The sequence below is a fragment of the Silurus aristotelis genome, assembly GCF_946808225.1.
Source record: "Silurus aristotelis genome assembly, chromosome: 3".
NCBI lineage: Eukaryota > Metazoa > Chordata > Actinopteri > Siluriformes > Siluridae > Silurus > Silurus aristotelis.
In genome coordinates, this window is record NC_139576.1 from 3,383,406 (window position 1) to 3,403,550 (window position 20,145).

General features: G+C 43.0%; 1 protein-coding gene across 8 annotated transcripts in view; it reads left to right on the forward strand.

Moving 5' to 3' along the window:
• The first annotated feature begins 7,530 nt into the window (after positions 1-7,530).
• glsb (glutaminase b) overlaps positions 7,531-20,145 on the forward strand; it is a 43,679-nt gene continuing 31,064 nt past the window's right edge. For 4 of the 8 annotated variants that reach the window (XM_083536278.1, XM_083536279.1, XM_083536280.1 and 1 more), the window contains exons 1-6: positions 7,560-7,974; positions 14,515-14,611; positions 16,646-16,767; positions 17,879-18,008; positions 18,089-18,168; positions 18,829-18,992. In XM_083536278.1, the coding sequence (XP_083392404.1) occupies positions 7,700-7,974; positions 14,515-14,611; positions 16,646-16,767; positions 17,879-18,008; positions 18,089-18,168; positions 18,829-18,992 (868 nt within the window). In that variant the 5' untranslated portion in view covers positions 7,560-7,699. Of the gene's footprint in view, positions 7,975-14,514; positions 14,612-16,645; positions 16,768-17,878; positions 18,009-18,088; positions 18,169-18,828; positions 18,993-20,145 lie in introns of all 8 variants that reach the window. The other 4 variants (XR_014532659.1, XM_083536276.1, XR_014532660.1 and 1 more) reach the window with 2 other exon arrangements.

Genomic DNA, 20,145 nt, shown 5'->3' on the forward strand with positions numbered 1-20,145 from the left:
ACTGTAGTGCAGATCCACCACCTCTATCCCCAACTTCCCCAGAAGCAGCCCGCTGAATTCGGCGAGTGAGCCGAATTTGCCCCCTTTGGCGCTCCATAGTGAGCTGGCTTTGGCAAGAACTTCTCCAGACAGGAGGGAAATACAGAGGGCAATCTTGGCTCGTTCGGAAGGAAACCGGGAAATGTTAACAGCCACATACTCGCCGATGCCTTGCAGAAATCCGCCCAATTCGTCTTTTTTCCCCGAGTAACGAGCCGGTAATCCCCTCGCGCTCTCTGAGGGGCGTGGCGCAGCCGCGCTCTCATGATCCGGCTTCTGTGGATCTGAACCGCGAGAAGCGGCACTGAGCTTCCGGAGGAAATCCGAAGCCGGGTTCAGCTGCCGATCCGTTGCGGTCGGAATCGCGGAATGGCGAATCCGCGTTCGGTATAGGTCGGTCGTTCTGTCAGGCTGCCAGGCTGACAGCTACAGAGGGGGGCGTGGCAGGGTGAATCCCTGACAATATTAGTATACTAATAGCATACTGTAGATAGTAAAGTAGTATAGTATTAATAGTAGAAGTACTAATATTTTACAATTTAAGGTATGTTTCGTGGTGCCGGCGCACAAAGAAAAGGAATGATAATAACAATAATAATAAGCATGATAAGCAAAATAAGCATAATTAACAATAACAATGATACAATTATAATAATGATTATTAAAATACGTATTTAAAATTGAGATAATAAATAAAGAGCCACTAAGTGGTGATAATGTAAATAGTTTTAATAAAATGATTTATAACATTAATTAATGCAATTATTAATGAAACATCATTAATTTTATTAATAATAATTATATATATATATATCAACCTGTTGACCTCCCTGTAGTGTGTCTTCTGTCCACTAGGTGTCAGTGTAACTCCTTGTATTTATCACATTTTTTCGATAAAGTCTACATGTTTAAATCTCAGTCTAAAAACAATTTTGAAAAAGAAAAACATATGGGTATATGAGATTTGCTAATCATTACATTATGGTTTTATTTTATGCAACTTTCCCAAGTTTCCCAAATGTTTTCATTATCTTTATTGCAGTTGTACTATTAATACTACTCTTGTTCTTATTCTTGATATTAGTCAATTATCAGTACTATAATTATCAGAATCCTTCATTGGTGTCCTACCCGAATCAATCCTCCTCTTAAAACCTTCCTTATGACACCACGGCTCTAGAATCCATCAATTCTTTCGAGAAACGCAGTATAACAGAGAGATTGTGAGAATAAACGTCATTACTAAAGTAAGAAACACATTGGACACAATTAGCAGAAGCATCGATATGAACCTCATCAAATGACACTGGGGTTTTTCCTGCATTTGTGTCTTCCTGGGGATTTAAAATGCCTTTTAAGGAGCATTGGAGTCAGCAAATCGCAATCTGATTGGTTAAAGCAACAGCTTCAAGCAACATGGAGTCCCTTTGACCGTGGCAACAGGTAAAGCCCGAAATTAGATTAGATAGAAACTTCAACCTGAAACAACTGAGAGAAAACCTAAAAATGGACTATTGGGAAAACAAAATATATTAAAACGTAAGTAAGAATTATTTCAGCAGAATAGGTCTTAATGCCCCTGACACCCCCCCACTGGTATTAATACAGTTACTACTACTACTATTGTTATTATTGATACGGTTAATTATCAGTACTCATTTCTACACACTTGCCAGAGCTGCTCTGGGTAAATAAAACATGGCACATGGTCAACAACTCCAACAAAACTAAAAATGATCCAAATAGAAAGATATGTGTTTCAGGTTTCCCCCTGAGGGATCTGTAAAGGACCTTAAGTTTACATTTAAAGTCGCAATTTGACTTTATAACACAAATCGTTAATTTTTGTTAGACACATTCACACTGAAAATGTAATCCAGAGTAAAGTAAGAGTATTGGAACACTACGTTTGTATCTCAGCTTTACAGAGATGAAGCAGTAATAAACATTTGATATGTTTGTTCCTTATAATTTTTTATATATTTGTCCCCACTGAATGACGACTGTGGCAAAGAAAAACTCCCTGAGATGGCATGAGGAAGAACCATTGAGGGTAAACTGTTATAGTCCAAATCCATCCTCAAAGTTCTTGAATTGTTCAGTAACTTCATGGACTTTTCCTCCAATGACACAATTGTATTAGACGTCTTTGGATGTTGTAGCATGAAATGTTCCCTTCACTTCCACTAGGAAATCCAAACCTGTTCCATGACAATGCCCCCAAGTCAGCTTTATGAAGATCTGCTTCCCACTGGTTGAAGGATGTGGAAGATCTCTTGCTATTAAGCTCCAACCTTATTGAACAGTATGAATGTAAACATTGACTGTAACCCAGGCCTCCTCACATCACCTACATCAGTACCGGACTTTACAGACACCCTTGAGGCTGAATGAATCTCCACAAATCTCACACAAAATCCGGTGGAACATCTTCCCAGAAGACTGAAGGTTATTTAACATTTCTGGCAGAGTGCTCAGGGAATGTGCAGAACAGCTAGCGGTCTTCACCGACATCTTCAATATCCTCACACACCCCTCACAGACACCCCTCACACACCCCTCACACACTCTCCTCAAACACTCTCCTCACACACTCTTCACACACACCCCTCACACACTCTCCTCACACACTCTCCTCACACACTCTTCACACACACCCCTCACACACTCTCCTCACACACTCTTTTCACACACTCTCCTCACACTCTTTTCACACACTCTACACACACACCCATCACACACTCCCCTCACACACACCCCTCACATACCCCTCACACACTCTCCTCACACACTCTCCTCACACACCCCTCACACTCTCCTCACACACACATGTAGCTCTATGTTATGTGATGCAGCTCTGTGTTGTTTTATGTAGAACATCTTATTTTACTGTATACACAAAGCTGGTTAAAATTACAATAAAACCCTTTTAACTTGACTTGAGAGAGAGAAGCAATGTGGATCTGGGGATACTTAAAAAGAAGCAGATAGCAATATTAGGGTCAGGTGTTCACACACGTTTGATTATATAACGTGTATAAATTAATAAACAGAAGGAGAGAGAGAGAAAGAGAGAGAGAGAGAGAGAGAGAGAGAGAGAGAGAGAGAGAGAGAGAGAGAGAAGTAAGGCAGAGTTCCAATGTGCAATACCTCGGCCTGACACCAGGGAGCGTAAGAACCCCACAGCAGATCGTTTAGTCCGAGCCTTCAGAAGGCTCTAACACACACACACACACACACACACACACACACACACACACACACACACACATGTCTGCCAAGAGTATTGCTGAGTAAGGCTAATCTATAAAACATGTTTGCTCCTTACACACTTTTTCATTTATATTCTCTGTATTCGCCTCAAACTCGGACTCCTCACTGAACATCTGACTGTTTGAGTTATTGTGTATTTATTCGTGGTGGTTGAAGAGACGAGGAGGTTGAGGAGAAGGGGATGGAGGAGGAGTGTTTATTTTAGAGTATTTAATAGGTTTCTTTTTATAGGTTTCTATCTTTATGACCTCTGACTCTTCTGGAATGAACATCTAAAGTCGTGCACGTCGCTTTGGTTTGGGAACTGCACCGTCTCAGATCATAAGACCCTGTAGAGGATCGTGAGGACGGCCGAGAAGATCATCTGAGTCTCTCTCCCCTCTGTCATGAACATTTACACCACACGCTGCATCCGCAAAGCCAACAGCATTGTGGACGACCACACACACCTCTCACACAAACCCCTCACACACCTCTCACACACACCCCTCACACACCTCTCACACACACCCCTCACAGACCACTCACACACACCTCACACACCCCTCACACACCTCTCACACACACCCCTCACACACCTCTCACACACACCCCTCACACACCTCTCACACACACCCCACACACCCCTCACACACCACTCACACACACCCCACACACCCCTCACACACCACTCACACACACCCCTCACACACCCCTCACACACCACGTACACACACCCCTCACACATACCGCACACACCCCTCACACACACCCCTCACACACACCCCACACACCCCTCACACACACCCCACACACCCCTCACACACCACTTACACACACCCCACACACCCCTCACACACCACTCACACACACCCCTCACACACCACGTACACACACCCCTCACACATACCGCACACACCCCTCACACACACCCCTCACACACCACTCACACACACCCCACACACCCCTCACACACACCTCTAACACACCTCTTACACACCACTCACACATACCCCACATACCCCTCACACACCTCTTACACACACCCCACACACCCCTTACACCTCTCACACACACCCCTCACACCTCTAACACACACCCCTTACACACCACTCACACACACCCCTCACACCTCTCACACACACCCCTCACACACCACTCACACACATCCCACACCCCACTCACACACACCCCACACACCCCTCACACACCCCACACACCCCTCACACACACCCCTCACACACCACTCACACACATCCCACACACACACCCCACACACACACCCCACACACCCCTCACACACCACTCACACACACCCCACATACCCCTCACACACCACTCACACACACCCCACACACCACTCACACATACCCCACATACCCCTCACACACACCCCTCACACACCCCTCACACACCTCTTACACACACCCCTCACACAAACCCCTCACCTCTTACACACACCCCTCACACACCACTCACACACACCCCACACACCTCTCATACACACCCCTCACACCTCTCACACACACCCCTCACACACCTTTTACACACACCCCTCACACACACCCCTCACACCCCTCACACACCTCTCACACACACCCTTCACACACACCCCACATACCCCTCACACACCCCTCACACACACCACTTACACACACCCCACACACCTCTTATACACACCCCTCACACATCACTCACACACACACCCCACACACCACTCACACACCTCTCACACACCACTCACACACCCCACACACACCCCTCACACACACCCCACATACCCCTCACACACACGACTCACACACCCCACACACCTCTCACACACACACCTCACACACCACTCACACACACACCCCTCACACACACACCCCACACACCCCTCACACACCACTCTCACACACCCTACACACCCCTCACACACCACTCACACATACCCCACACACACCCTACACACCTCTTACACACACCCCACACACACCCCTCACAAACCCCACACACACACCTCACACACACCACTCACACAATCCCCACACACACCCCTCACACACTACTCACACACACCCCTCACACACACACCCCTCACACACTACTCACACACACCCCTCACACACCCCTCACACACCTCTTACACACACCCCTCACACACACCCCTCACCTCTTACACACACCCCTCACACACCACTCACACACACCCCACACACCTCTCATACACACCCCTCACACCTCTCACACACACCCCTCACACACCTTTTACACACACCCCTCTCACACACCACTCACACACCCCACACACACCCCTCACACACCTCTCACACACACCCCACATACCCCTCACACACACGACTCACACCCCACACACCCTTTCACACACACACCTCACACACCACTCACACACACCCACACACACACCCCTCACACACACACCCCACACACCCCTCACACACCACTCTCACACACCCTACACACCCCTCACACACCACTCACACATACCCCACACACACCCTACACACCTCTTACACACACCCCACACAAACCCCACACACACACCTCACACACACCACTCACACAATCCCCACACACACCCCTCACACACACACCCCTCACACACACACCCCTCACACACTACTCACACACACCCCTCACACACCACTCACACACACCCCTCACACATACTCTTCACCCTCCTACCATCAGGAAAGGCATCCAGACTATGCAACAGTTTTTTCCCCTTAAGCCATCAAGTTTCTCAAAACATATAACTGAATTGAACTCACACTCACACACACACACACACACACACACACACACACACACACACACACACACACACTTGCTCAACTGTTCCAAATCTGAACTTCTCCTAATTGCTGCTACTGCTGTTATTGCACAGCACTGTGTTCATGTTTATAAGAACACTCTTGTGCACATTGTACTGTGTAACACATTATACAGTTCTGCTCTATACTGCTCTGCGCTATTTTGTGTGTTGTGTATTTGACACACACTGTCTTGTGTTGTTTGTTTGCACTGTTTGTACCAGGTGGCACACTTACTTTAGTCCTTACCTGTAGAACCAGGGTTCTGGAGGAACTACATCAGCTACTGTATATACGGTTAAAATGACAATAAAAGCTCCTTGACTTGATCATTCAGGGCGTTGGAACTCCTTATCATCACCACACTTACTTCATGTGATGCAACAATCCTCTGACCAACGAATAATACTTACCACAATGACAATAACTCTGCGTTCGTGTCAAGACCTCCACCGTTTTCTCCTGGATCTTTCGCTTCGTCGGGTTAGCCTGCATTCCTCCCGCATAATCAGTGATCTATTAGTGATTGGGTTGAGGGACGATGAGATCATTTCACCTCTGCTGCTTCTCTTCAGGGAATCTATGTATCATTTATCAGTCTGTACAGTGACTCCACAAGGTTACACCAGATTGCTTGGCCTTATTCGGATCAGGTGTCAGGAGTCCAGATGGTGGAACCCTGGAACCCTTACAATCATGTGATTGATACGGGTCTGTTTGAATGAGACAGAAAGAGGAAGATGTGATTCTTTCGCTTTCTCCAAGGTTTTGCTGGGACTGATCATGAGTCCGATCGTGAGAACGATCACATAATTAATCACGTGATGTGTGGCCACAATGAGTTCAAATGTAAAGATTGTTTTATGATCATAGGATGAGCTCTAGAGACACGCAGACATGATGCAGGAGATGAAATTTTGCAGATGAATGAATAAATGAATAATAATGATATTATATTAATATTCATTTTATTAATATAATCATTATGAACATTTTTAGTTTACTGTCATTTAATTACGTGCTATTCCCAATAGTTTGTAATAATTATAGTATAATATATATATATATATATATATATATATATATATATATATATATATTTTTTTTTTTATTATTTACTATTTCATCATACTTTTCAGGTCACGTGATCCAAAAAAAAGCCTTTAACCCTTTGATTTTGTTTTGATTGACGTGGAGTAAAATACGAGTTGATTTTTCACAAATATCGATCGTTTTTACTTCTATTCGATATTTACCGTGGATTGAGGAAGTAAAACACGTGCACACGCGCTCACGTTTTTCACACGCTGTGACTCATTTTCTGGCAAAGACAAGCCCACAATGAGTGACGGGCCATCTGTCCAATCAGAACTCTGGCGGGGAAAAAGCGTCGGCTCACAGACCAATAGAAACGCGAGGGAGTGGAAAAGAGGGCGGGGTCAGTGGCGTTTTCGTTCACTGTATATCGAGAGGGTGGGTTTTTTTCTTCCAGAAGACGCTCCCGAGGCAGTGTGTGGTATCTCCTTTATTATTAGAGTGTGTGTTTGATTTCTACAGGATAAAGTCGGGTTATTCGGAGAGACAGGATTGAGATGTTACGGTTCAGGCGCGCTCCTGTGCTGCTGAAGGAGTTCTTTCACTTGAGCCTTAAGCGTCCGTTAGTTCAACTCGCGAGACGTCATCACGCGAACGCGCCGGGCGCCGATGGCCGGCTCGGACCGAACCAAGTGAGACGCGTGTTGGGCTCGGGATGCTTCTCACACCCTCCGGCGTGGAGCAGGACGCTGTGCACGAAGACGGAAGGAGTTTTAGAGCCCGGCGAGCAGCTGAAAAAAGATGGGGCGCTCCAGGAATCCCCCACGGACAAGTAAGAACCCCTTTATAATGGCCAAAGTGGTGTGTTCCGTTTCTATGGCAACCACAGCGCAAGAGACCCCCACACACTACTCTCAATGAACTAGTACAGACATGTGGTCACGTGACACAGGTCCTGTACTTTAGCTATATGTATATAAGAATGGTAAGGGGGTGGTCACGTGACACAGATCCTGTACTTCAGTTATATGTATATATGAATGGTAAGGGGGTGGTCACGTGACACAGGTCCTATACTTCAGCTATATGTATATGCAGGTTAAAGGGGGGTCCCAGGTCCTATACATGCATGCATGCATGCATGCATATATATATATATATATATATATATATATATATATATATATATATATATAATGACAATGGGAGTGAGGGAAAGGGGGAGTTTAGAGAAAGACCAATGAGGAACAGGTACACAACATTACATTACACACTTCACCTACCCACCTGTGGTTCCTCTCACACCCAGTCTGTGAGAATTCTCCATTTATTGGCACTGGACAGCTCTGAGATGTGTGAAGAGCACATAGGAATTCTTCTGGTCAGGTGTCCACTAACTTTTGGCCAGAAACACAATTCTTTATCCTAGAGCAAGTTTTCTCTGATCATTGATATTTTTTTAATAAACAATTCAGTAAAAAAAAAAAAAAAAAAATGTCTTTCTTAAATGAATGTGTACAAACATAAATATTAAATATTTTAGTATAAAACTAACAAAATGAGGACAAATGAAGAACACCATTCAACATCTGTAAGCTTTTTTTATTATTATTCTCACTGAAGATAGGTTTTTTTTTTGTATTTTGAATGTATTTATTTGTAAAATAATGCTGCTAAAACAAATAAAGAATTAGAAAAAAATAAAATATATATATATTTATTTATATGTATAAAAAATATTGTTATTATTTGTGCATTATTTATCTTATTTATAAAATAAAAAAATATATAAAAACAGCCCCCCCCCCCCCCCCAAAAAAAAAAAAAGAAATTAAAATTAAAAAAATAAAATAAAAATTAAAAATAGAGCAGGAAATCTAACATTAAACCACGAACAGTGTATGAACTCAAACATTTACAGGCAACACTAAGATAAAACATTTTTTTATTTTCAAATATTAAATTCATTAAAAAAAAAAAAAATGACTGCACGATAAATTAATAATAACAAAAACAAAACCCACAATTCAACATCAATGATTTTTCTAATCCTGAAATTCAGACAATTCTTTAGAAAAATTCAGAAATATCTTATTTGAATTAATCACAGATCGAACAAAAAAGTAAGACATTTCTATCATTTTATTATTATTATTACTATTATTATTATTATTGTGAGTGCATTGACTCTGAAGTGAGATCACGGGTCTATCTCCAGTGGATCTTCAGTGTGTAATCTGGCCCAAAGATGATAAAGATGATAGAAGTGTTACAGAAGTCAGAAGAGATCGTATCTGGATCTTGTAGTGTGAAGTTAAAACCCAGATTTATTACATTTATTAACTGACTCATAGAAACATGGCAGAAACACAGACCTCTCTTATTCTGGGCTTCGAGTGTCAATGGCAAGTATGTGTCAGTATGTGAGGAATGTGTGTGTGTGTGTGTGTGTGTGTGTGTGTGTGTGTGTGTGTGTGTGTGTGTGTGTGTGAGTGAGATGATTTAGTCTACGAGAAAGAAAAAAGAAAGAAAAAATGGATGATAAAAAAAGACCATCAGCAGCTTCACCTCAAAGATCTGTTCTGTTCTGTTTCTTCCACTCACACACACTGGGTCATGAAAGGGCTGCTAATGTGGAGATTCCCATACCACACACACACACACACACACACACACACACACACACACACACACACATGCGCACGTCGTACAGCGCAGTGTGATTAGATATGAGCAGTTGTGGATGTTTGGACAGCGAACCTGTACACACCCCAGCTATCAATTCATTTATTTTGGTAAAATTCCAGAGACTGGTATTTTCACACACACACACACACACACACACACACACACACACACACACACACACACACACACACACACACACACACAGAAAAAGCAGACTATAGCCAGACTGAAGACACAGAAACTAAAAGTTAAACATAACCTTGTCTTTTTTGAGTATTGGTGTTTGGGTGTGTTTATTTCACAGTACTAAACGACTCAACTCATAATTATCTAAACAACTAATTAACCACACGATTAACCTACAAACAAACAAACCAAGTAAATAAACAACCAACAAACGAAACATAAGTAACCAACAAACAAACTAACCATATCATTATCAACTACCTAACTTCATGAATAACCAATTAACCAAATTATTCATTTACCAACCAGTTAACTACATGATTAACTTACCATCAGACTAACTGTATGAGGAACCAACCACACAATTAACCACATTCTTAGATTTCCACCCAACTAACTAACCACATGCTTAACTTATCATCCAACGAACTAATCAAACAACCAACTATTCACAAGATTGATGGATCAATAAACAAACTAACCACATGATTAACTTACCAACCAAACAGCAATCAATTATATGATAATAGAAGCAGCTGTGACGTGTGGAATGTTGAGTTTATGCAGGACATGAACACCTGGTTTATAATTAGCACATGCAGAATCCAAGTTCACACACTCGCTTTTGAATCTTCTGTACATCCAGAACCTCTAAAAGTTGGAATGTCAGCGCTAGAAGCTCGGTGTCCATGTAGTTTCAGAGTCGAGTTGTAAAATGTTTAGCGGTTTCCTCGTCGGCAATGTGTGTGTGTGTGTGTGTGTGTGTTTCTGGCTTGGTTGTAAAGAGTAAAGTTAGCATTGTTAGTGTGATTTATTACACATATCAGCATTGTGTATAAACATTGCCAGTGTAATCAGCTTCTGAGTGTTTGTTCACTTCAGTGGTACATGGCACAGCGTTATCACTCAGCACGGACTGATACACACGTTTATATGTTCCTGTACAGGTATACTGAAATATCAGTGCTCTCGGACCAGTGCTTCTCCAATCACTGATGAATAAGAACATCAGAACTAACTGTTGTATAAAGTCCATAAGTGATTCTTGAATATCCTGTTTACATGGAGAAATGAGTTCATTACAATGTCTGATTAACTAACCACACCACTAACTAACCAAATTATAAACTAACCACACCACTAACTATCCAAATTATAAACTAACCACACCACTAACTAACCAAATTATAAACTAACCACACCACTAACTATCCAAATTATAAACTAACCACACCACTAACTAACCAAATTATAAACTAACCACACCACTAACTATCCAAATGATTAACTAACCACATCACTAACTAACCAAATTATAAACTTACCACACCACTAACTATCCAAATTATAAACTAACCACACCACTAACTAACCAAATTATAAACTAACCACACCACTAACTATCCAAATTATAAACTAACCACACCACTAACTATCCAAATTATAAACTAACCACACCACTAACTAACCAAATTATAAACTAACCACACCACTAACTATCCAAATGATTAACTAACCACATCACTAACTAACCAAATTATAAACTAACCACAGCATTACCTAACCACACCACTAACTATCCAAATTATAAACTAACCACGCCACTAACTATCCAAATGATTAACTAACCATGCCACTAACTAACCAAATTATAAACTAACCACAGCACTAACTATCCAAATTATTAACTAACCACACCACTAACTATCCACATTATTAACTAACCACACCACTAACTAACCAAATTATAAACTAACCACAGCACTAACTAACCACACCACTAACTAACCAAATTATTAACTAACCACACTACTAACTATCCAACTTATTAACTAACCACACCACTAACTATCCAAATTATTAACTAACCACACCATGAACTATCCAAATGGTTAAGTAACCACACCACTAACTAACCACACCACTAATTATCCAAATGATTAACTAACCACACCACAAACTAACCACACCACTACATACCAAATAATTAACTAACCACACCATTACCTAACCAAATGATTAACTAACCACACCACTAACTAACCACAACATTAACTAACCACACCACTAACTATCTAAATGAATAACCAACTACACCATTACCCAACCACACATTAACTATCCAAATGACTAACTAACCACATGATTAAATTAATAAATAACTCACCAAGTAACCACATGATTAACTAAACAGATAACTAACCACAGGAGTGAATACTTAACTAACCACATAATCACATGCAAGTGTAACACTTAACTTCATAAACAAACAGTCACTGAGCTGTTCATTAGAGCTTTACCTGACAAGAACCAAACACACACACACACACACACACACACACACACACACACAGCAAGGGAGTAGGAGCCACGTAGTCTCAGAAAACTAATACACTTCAATATGAGAGTGGGATAAGGTATGGAAGAGCTGTGTGTATGTGTGTAGTGTGTATGATTGAAATTGTGTATATATACACAACAAAGATTTTGGGAAAATGTAAATAAAAACAGAATGAAATAATTTGCAAAACTCATAAACACATTTTTGCTTCCTCTCTACTTGTAACCACAGTATATGTCAGTGAACTGAGGAGTCCAGTACCTGCAGTTTTGTGAGGGGATTGTTGTCCCAACTTGTGTCTTTTATAGGATTCCAGCTGTTTAACAGTCCTGGGTCTTCTTTGTCTTATTTTTCATTTCTTAATGTACCAATGTTTTTAAATGGTGAAAGGTCTAGACTGCAGACAGACCAGTTCAGCACCTGGACTCCTACTAAAAAGTCATGAGGTTGTTTGGCTCAAATATCCAAGGTCTTTCTAGAAGAAGACGTTTTCTGGATGGAAGCATTTGCTGCTCTAAAACATGTCTATGACATTGAGCAAAAATGGAGCCTTTCCAAATGTGCAAGCATCCCATTTAACATGCACCAATGTGCTTCCATACCATCAGAGATTCATCTTTTTGAGCTGAGGGCTGATAAAAACAAAAAGCCATGTGGTCGCTCTCCTCTTTAGTAGGGAGGATGCTGCTTCTATGGTTTCCAAAAAAAACGTGTGTGTGTGTGTGTGTGTGTGTGTGTGTGTGTGTGTGTGGACACTTAAACCTGATCCAAATCTTTAACATTTAGTTTATGTAACATGGGGTATAAGAAGACGGAGCCTCCACCTCCTACACCATCACCATCCACCTCATCACTCATCTCCACCTCCTACACCATCACCATCCACCTCATCACTCACCTCCACCTCCTACACCATCACCATCCACCTCATCACTCACCTTCACCTCCTACACCATCACCATCCACCTCATCACTCACCTCCATCTCCTACACCATCACCATCCACCTCATCACTCACCTCCACCTCCTACAACATCACAATCCACCTCATCACTCACCTTCACCTCCTACACATCACCATCCACCTCATCACTCACCTTCACCTCCTACACCATCACCATCCACCTCATCACTCACCTTCACCTCCTACACCATCACCATCCACCTCATCACTCACCTTCACCTCCTACACCATCACTATCACCATCCACCTCATCACTCACCTCCACCTCCTACACCATCACCATCCACCTCATCACTTACCTTCACCTCCTACACCATCACCATCCGCCTCATCACTCACCTCCACCTCCTCACACCATCACTACTACACCATCACTACACCTCCTACACCTCCTACACCATCACTAGATATGAGTTCTTTCCAATTATATGGAATTAAATGTTGTGTTGTCATTTATTCCTTCATTCAGTTGTGTGTAATGTGTATGTATAATCTGTGTAACGTGTGTGTGTCACGTGTCTCATCCATGTTTTTGTTCTCTTTTTGTTTGTGTGTCTTCATCACCATGTGCCGTGTCCTGTGTGTGTTCTCTGTAAGTATCAGTTCAGTTCAATTCATTGCATTTAATTTAGCCTACTTTGGTGTAGTGTAAGTGTGTGTGTGTGTGTGTGTGTGTGTGTGTGTGTGTGTGTGTGTGTGTGTGTGTGTGTGTGTGTGTGCCCGTGTGAGCATCCATGCGGTGTGTTTGTGTGCATGTGTGTGTGTGCATGCGTCTGTGTGTGCCTGTGTGAGCATCCATGCGGTGTGTTTGTACGTGTGTGTGTGTGTGTGTGTGTGTGTGTGTGTGTGTGTGTCTGTGTCTGTGTGCGTGTGCTCCTGTGTGAGCTTCCATGCGGTGTGTTTGTACGTGTGTGTGTGTGTGTGTGTGTCTGTGTCTGTGTGCATGTGCTCCTGTGTGAGCATCCATGCGGTGTGTTTGTACGTGTGTGTGTGTGTGTGTGTGTCTGTGTCTGTGTGCATGTGCTCCTGTGTGAGCATCCATGCGGTGTTTGAAAAGCTCAGTGAGAAAGACAGCCAAAACACAGAGCTGCTCATTCAGATCAATTTGTTTTTCTATGTAACACCGTGTCTCATAGAGGTGTGGGTGTGTGTGTGTGTGTGTGTGTGTGTGTGTGTGTGTGTGTGTGTGTTAGGAGAAGGAAGGCAGGAATTATGCCGAGTCTGGAAGATCTTCTCTTCTACACCATTGCAGAGGGACAGGAGAGGATTCCAGCCCATAAGTTTATAACGGTCAGTAATAGACTCACACACACACGTTTCCAAGTTTGTTTGCTCATAGGTTATCTACTGTGTACAGGTTATCAGACTTGTATAAACTGGATCTCACACACACACACACACACGTGACACACTTACTGTAGAGCATGATGTGTGTGTGTGTGTGTGTGTGTGTGTGTGTGTGTGTGTGTGTGTGTGTGTGTGTGTGTTAACACACACTCCCAAAAACAGAAATATTACATAGCAGGGTGTTCAGTAAATTCAGCAATTTAAAACTCCTATTTCAATCTCTCAGTATCAGTGTCTCAGTATCAATGTCTCAGCATTTCAGTATCACTGTCTCAGTATCAGTGTCTCAGCATTTCAGTATCACCGTCTCAGTATCAATGTCTCAGCATTTCAGTAGCACTGTCTCAGTATCACCATCTCAGTATCACCGTCTCAGTATCAGTGTCTCAGCATTTCAGTATCACCGTCTCAGTATCAATGTCTCAGCATTTCAGTATCACTGTCTCAGTATCACTGTCTCAGTATCACCATCTCAGTATCACCTTCTCAGTATCAACGTCTCAGTATCACCATCTCAGTATCACTGTCTCAGTATCAGTGTCTCAGCATTTTAGTATCACCGCCTCAGTATCAGTGTTTCAATGTCTCAGCATTTCAGTATCACCGTCTCAGTATCACCATCTCAGTATCACCGTCTCAGTATCACCGTCTCAGTATCACCATCTCAGTATCAGTGTCTCAGTATCAATGTCTCAGCATTTCAGTATCAGTGTCTCAGTATCAATGTCTCAGCATTTCAGTATCAGTGTCTCAGTATCACCGCCTCAGTATCAGTGTTTCAATGTCTCAGCATTTCAGTATCACTGTCTCAGTATCACCGTCTCAGTATCACCGTCTCAGTATCAACGTCTCAGTATCACCATCTCAGTATCAGTGTCTCAGTATCAATGTCTCAGCATTTCAGTATCAGTGTCTCAGTATCAATGTCTCAGCATTTCAGTATCAGTGTCTCAGTATCACCGTCTCAGTATTAGGATCTCAGTGTCTCAGTATCAGTGTCTCAACATTTTAGTATCAGTGTCTCAGTATCAGTGTTTTAGGATCTCAGTGTCTCCTTATCAGTGTCTCACTATCTCAGTGTCTTAGTATCAGTGTCTCATTATCTCAATGTCTCAGTATTTCAGTGTCTCAGTATCAGTGTGTCAGAATTTTAGTATCAGTGTCTCAGTATCTCAGTGTCTCATTAACAGTGTCTCACTATCTCGGTGTCTCACTATCTCGGTGTCTCAGTATCTCAGTGTCTCAGTATCTCAGTGTCTCAGTATCTCAGTGTCTCAGTATCAGTGTCTCACTATCTCAGTGTCTTAGTATCAGTGTCTCAGCATTTTAGTTTTCAGTGTCTCAGTATCAGTGTCTCAGTATCACCGTCTCAGTATCAGGATCTCATGGTCTCACTATCTCAGTGTTTCAGTATCTCAGTGTTTCAGTATCTCAGGATCTCAGTGTCTCAGTATCTCAGTGTCTCAGTATCACCGTCTCAGTATCACGATCTCAGTGTCTCACTATCTCAGGATCTCAGTGTCTCAGTATCTCAGGATCTCATTGTCTCAGTATCTCAGTGTCTCAGTAGCTCAGTGTCTCAGTATCTCAGTGTCTCAGTATCAGTGTCTCACTATCTCAGTGTCTTAGTATCAGTGTCTCAGCATTTTAGTTTTCAGTGTCTCAGTATCACCGTCTCAGTATCAGGATCTCATGGTCTCACTATCTCAGTGTTTCAGTATCTCAGTGTTTCAGTATCTCAGGATCTCAGTGTCTCAGTATCTCAGTGTCTCAGTATCAGTGTCTCAGTATCACCGTCTCAGTATCACGATCTCAGTGTCTCACTATCTCAGGATCTCAGTGTCTCAGTATCTCAGGATCTCAGTATCTCAGTGTCTCAGTATCTCAGTGTCTCAGTATCTCAGTGTCTCAGTGTCTCAGTATCTCAGTGTCTCAGTGTCTCAAGGTGTGTGTGTGTGTGTGTGTGTGTGTTTCCAGGCACTGAAGGCCACAGGTTTGAGGACAGGAGATCCCCGTCTGAAGGAGTGCATGGAGATGCTGAAGGTGACCCTGAAATCCACATCAGATGGAGTGATGCTGGACCGACACAACTTTAAGAAGTGAGTACACACACACACACACACACACACACATCTTGAGGAGTTTCACACTCTGAGACTTGAATCACAAATTCCTCACACTGACACAACCTTCTCATCATGGTGACAAACTGCTCATGCTGTTGGTCACAAATCAGTTTGAAATTCATATAGAGTACACAGTGTGTGTGTGTGTGTGCGCATGCGTGCGTGTGCGCATGCGTGCGTGTGTGTGTGTGCGCGTGCGTGTGTGCGCGCGTGCGTGTGTGTGTGTGAGCGCGCGTGTGCGTGTGTGAGCGCGCGTGTGCGTGTGTGAGCGCGTGTGTGTGTGTTCACTGCTTTATCAGGACCTTACTGTAAGTGACTGATTTCACTTACAGTCATGGTCAGAAATATTAGCCCCCTCTCCGCAATTCTCTCAGAAAATAACTGAATTTTGGACCAGTTTTCTTTCACTAACTGCTGCAGGTCATTGAGATTTGAAGGACACCTTCTCCCAGCTGCAGTTTTAAGATTTCTCCACAGATGTTCTCTGGGATTCAGTTCTGGACTCATTGCTTCATTTCAGAAATCTTCAGCGCTTTGTTTTTAACCATTTCTGAGTCCTTTTTAAAGTGTGTTTGAGGTCATTGTCCTGCTGGAAGACACATGACCTCTGGTGGAGATGCAGCTTTCTGACCCCAAAATTCTTTGGTGATCAACAGATTTCATGATAGCGTTCACACAGTCAAGGCCTCCAGTGCCAGAAGCAGCAGAGCAGAAACAAAAACCCCAAAACATCTTAGAAGCTCCACCAAGTTTGGGGCTGTTCTTTTCTTTTTCTGTAAACACTGCCATGATGTCCTTTAACAAAAAGCTCTACGTTTGTCTGATCGGTCCACAGTACCTTCTCCCAGAAGGGTTGTGGTTTTATTACATACGTTTTGGTAAACTCTTGCGTTTTTATGCAACGTTAGACTAGTTCCTCACGCAGAAATAGTTCCTCACAGTGATCATAATATTGCTTCTATTGGTATATTATAGTTCTTCTCAGTGATTGAGTAGGATATTCGATCCATATACTATTGTATTTCATCATTCTGCTCCTCCTCCCCCTCCTCCCCTCTCTGCATGTGTTCCTCCTCCTCCTCAGGTGTGTTCAGAGTAACATTGTGCTCCTGACCCAGGCTTTCCGGAAGAAGTTTGTTATCCCTGATTTCATGGCTTTCACCACAAACATAGACGAGCTTTACGAGACGGGCAGAAAGTTGTCTGGAGGTCAGGTACGAGACGTTCCACACCCGTTCCACCTCGCTTCCTCGTACCATTCAGTGTGGAGTCTCATGCTGTGTTTGTGTCTCAGGTGGCAGACTACATTCCTCAGCTGGCCAAGTTCAGCCCTGACCTGTGGGGTGTGGCTCTGTGCACGGTGGACGGACAGAGGTGAGGACAGGACTCACGTACACCAGGCACACCAACACCTGAACACAATCTGTATCATAATCAGGTTAGAAACAGTGTGTGAAAAGCTCTGTAGATGTTTCAGTCAGTGAACCTTGAACACTCAGGTGAGCAGCTGCAGATTATATTTTGGTTTTAGTTTCTGTTTATTTTCCAGATTACAGCGTTTCACAACTTCCTGCTATAAACTTGTCTGTTATTAAGCAAGAAACACCTTTCACACGTTTCACACGTGCACCTCACCTCCTTCCTCAACTCTTCGTTTAGTGTACTATAGCTTCATGAAGATCCCAAGTGGCCTGCTATAGAGCTATCGAACACCTCTGGGGTGTGTGTGAACACTGCACCCCAGGCCTTCTCACATCACCTAGATCATTACCTGACTTTACTAACACACATGTGGATAAGCGAGTGTCCATAAAATCTAGTAGAACATCTTCCCAGAAGAGTGGAGGGTGTTGTAACAGGGAAATGGAGACTAAATGTGGGCAGAGGGTTTGGTGTCCACATACTTTTGGCCTACACAGAGTAGGTTAATGGTTAAAGGGTTCTGCAGGGTGTGTTTATAAAGGTGTATGATCTGAACGTCTCTCCCCCTCTGTGTGTGTGTGTGTGTGTGTGTGTGTGTGTGTGTGTGTGTAGACACACTGTGGGCGACACCAAGGTGCCGTTCTGTCTGCAGTCGTGCGTGAAGCCTCTGAAGTACGCCATTGCGGTGCACGACCATGGCACAGAGTACGTGCACCAGTTCATCGGCAAAGAGCCAAGCGGCTTACGCTTCAACAAACTCTTCCTGAACGACGACGGTGAGTTCCTCCTCCTCCTCCTCCTCCTCCTCCTCCTCCTCCTGTTTTTCCTCCTTGTATTTCTACTCGTTTTTGAATTCTGTGGTTTTACATGATATGATACACATCATCTGGTCCTTCCCAGGTGTTAGAACGAGGTTAATGGAAATGGAGAAGCCATGTGTGATAAACTAAGAACCAGAGGTGTATTTACAGAACTGCATCACAAGTTCAAGTCACCACTTCCAGTATGACTGGAGGAAAAGTACCATGTCAGCGAAAAAAAATCACAAGTGGCAAGAAGAAATGCGATGATGGAACAGGAGCTGTGAGACCTGCTCTATAATTAGCCTTTACGAGCTTTTGATTTGTGTCGTTTATGAAGGCGATATCGGCTCTTCCGCAGGATAAACAAGACCAAGTCCACACTAAAACCTTTTCTTTTGAACACGCATATTTCGCCTTCCGTCCACAAGGAGACGCCGTTTTCATTCAGCGAATAAAACCAGCTACTCGACTCGTACCATACAAATACGTCCACTTCCTGTTGTAGTCGTTTACGCCGGTTCGGGGTATTTATAATGCACTCTTTACCAGTGATTCTCTTGATATAAATACACTTTTTTTAGGAAAAAAAAATTTCGATATACCGTATTTTCTGGACTATAAGCCGCTACTTTTTCCCCTCACTCTTTGAACCCTGCGGCTTAAACAACGAAGTGGCTAATTTATGGATTTTTTCTGGGTTTTTCCCGGTTTCACAAACTTCAGGCCAAAAAACTGAGCCCCATAACATTAGACCAATGAAATTGCAGAACGGGTTCAGGTGAACCAATGAAACTCTTTATATTAAATCAGATGCGCTCCCACTGAATCGGGCCGCACCACATCATAAATATGGATGATGTTCCTCTGAGGTTTGACCTGCCGCTCACTCGGACTGTCTACAGGAAATGTGAATCATTCGTCACGCTGAAAACAACCGGGCATGAAAACACACTTCACCTGTGTTCTGAGCTGCACGGCATCGGGAGAAAAGATTCACCGATGGTGATTTTTAAACACACGACGATGCCGAAAGATAAACTCCAGAGAGAAATAGTTGTGAAAGGAAGGAGGAAGACAGTGAACAATGACTTTCTTGGTCGGCTACTGTTTAGATACAAGCCGTGTA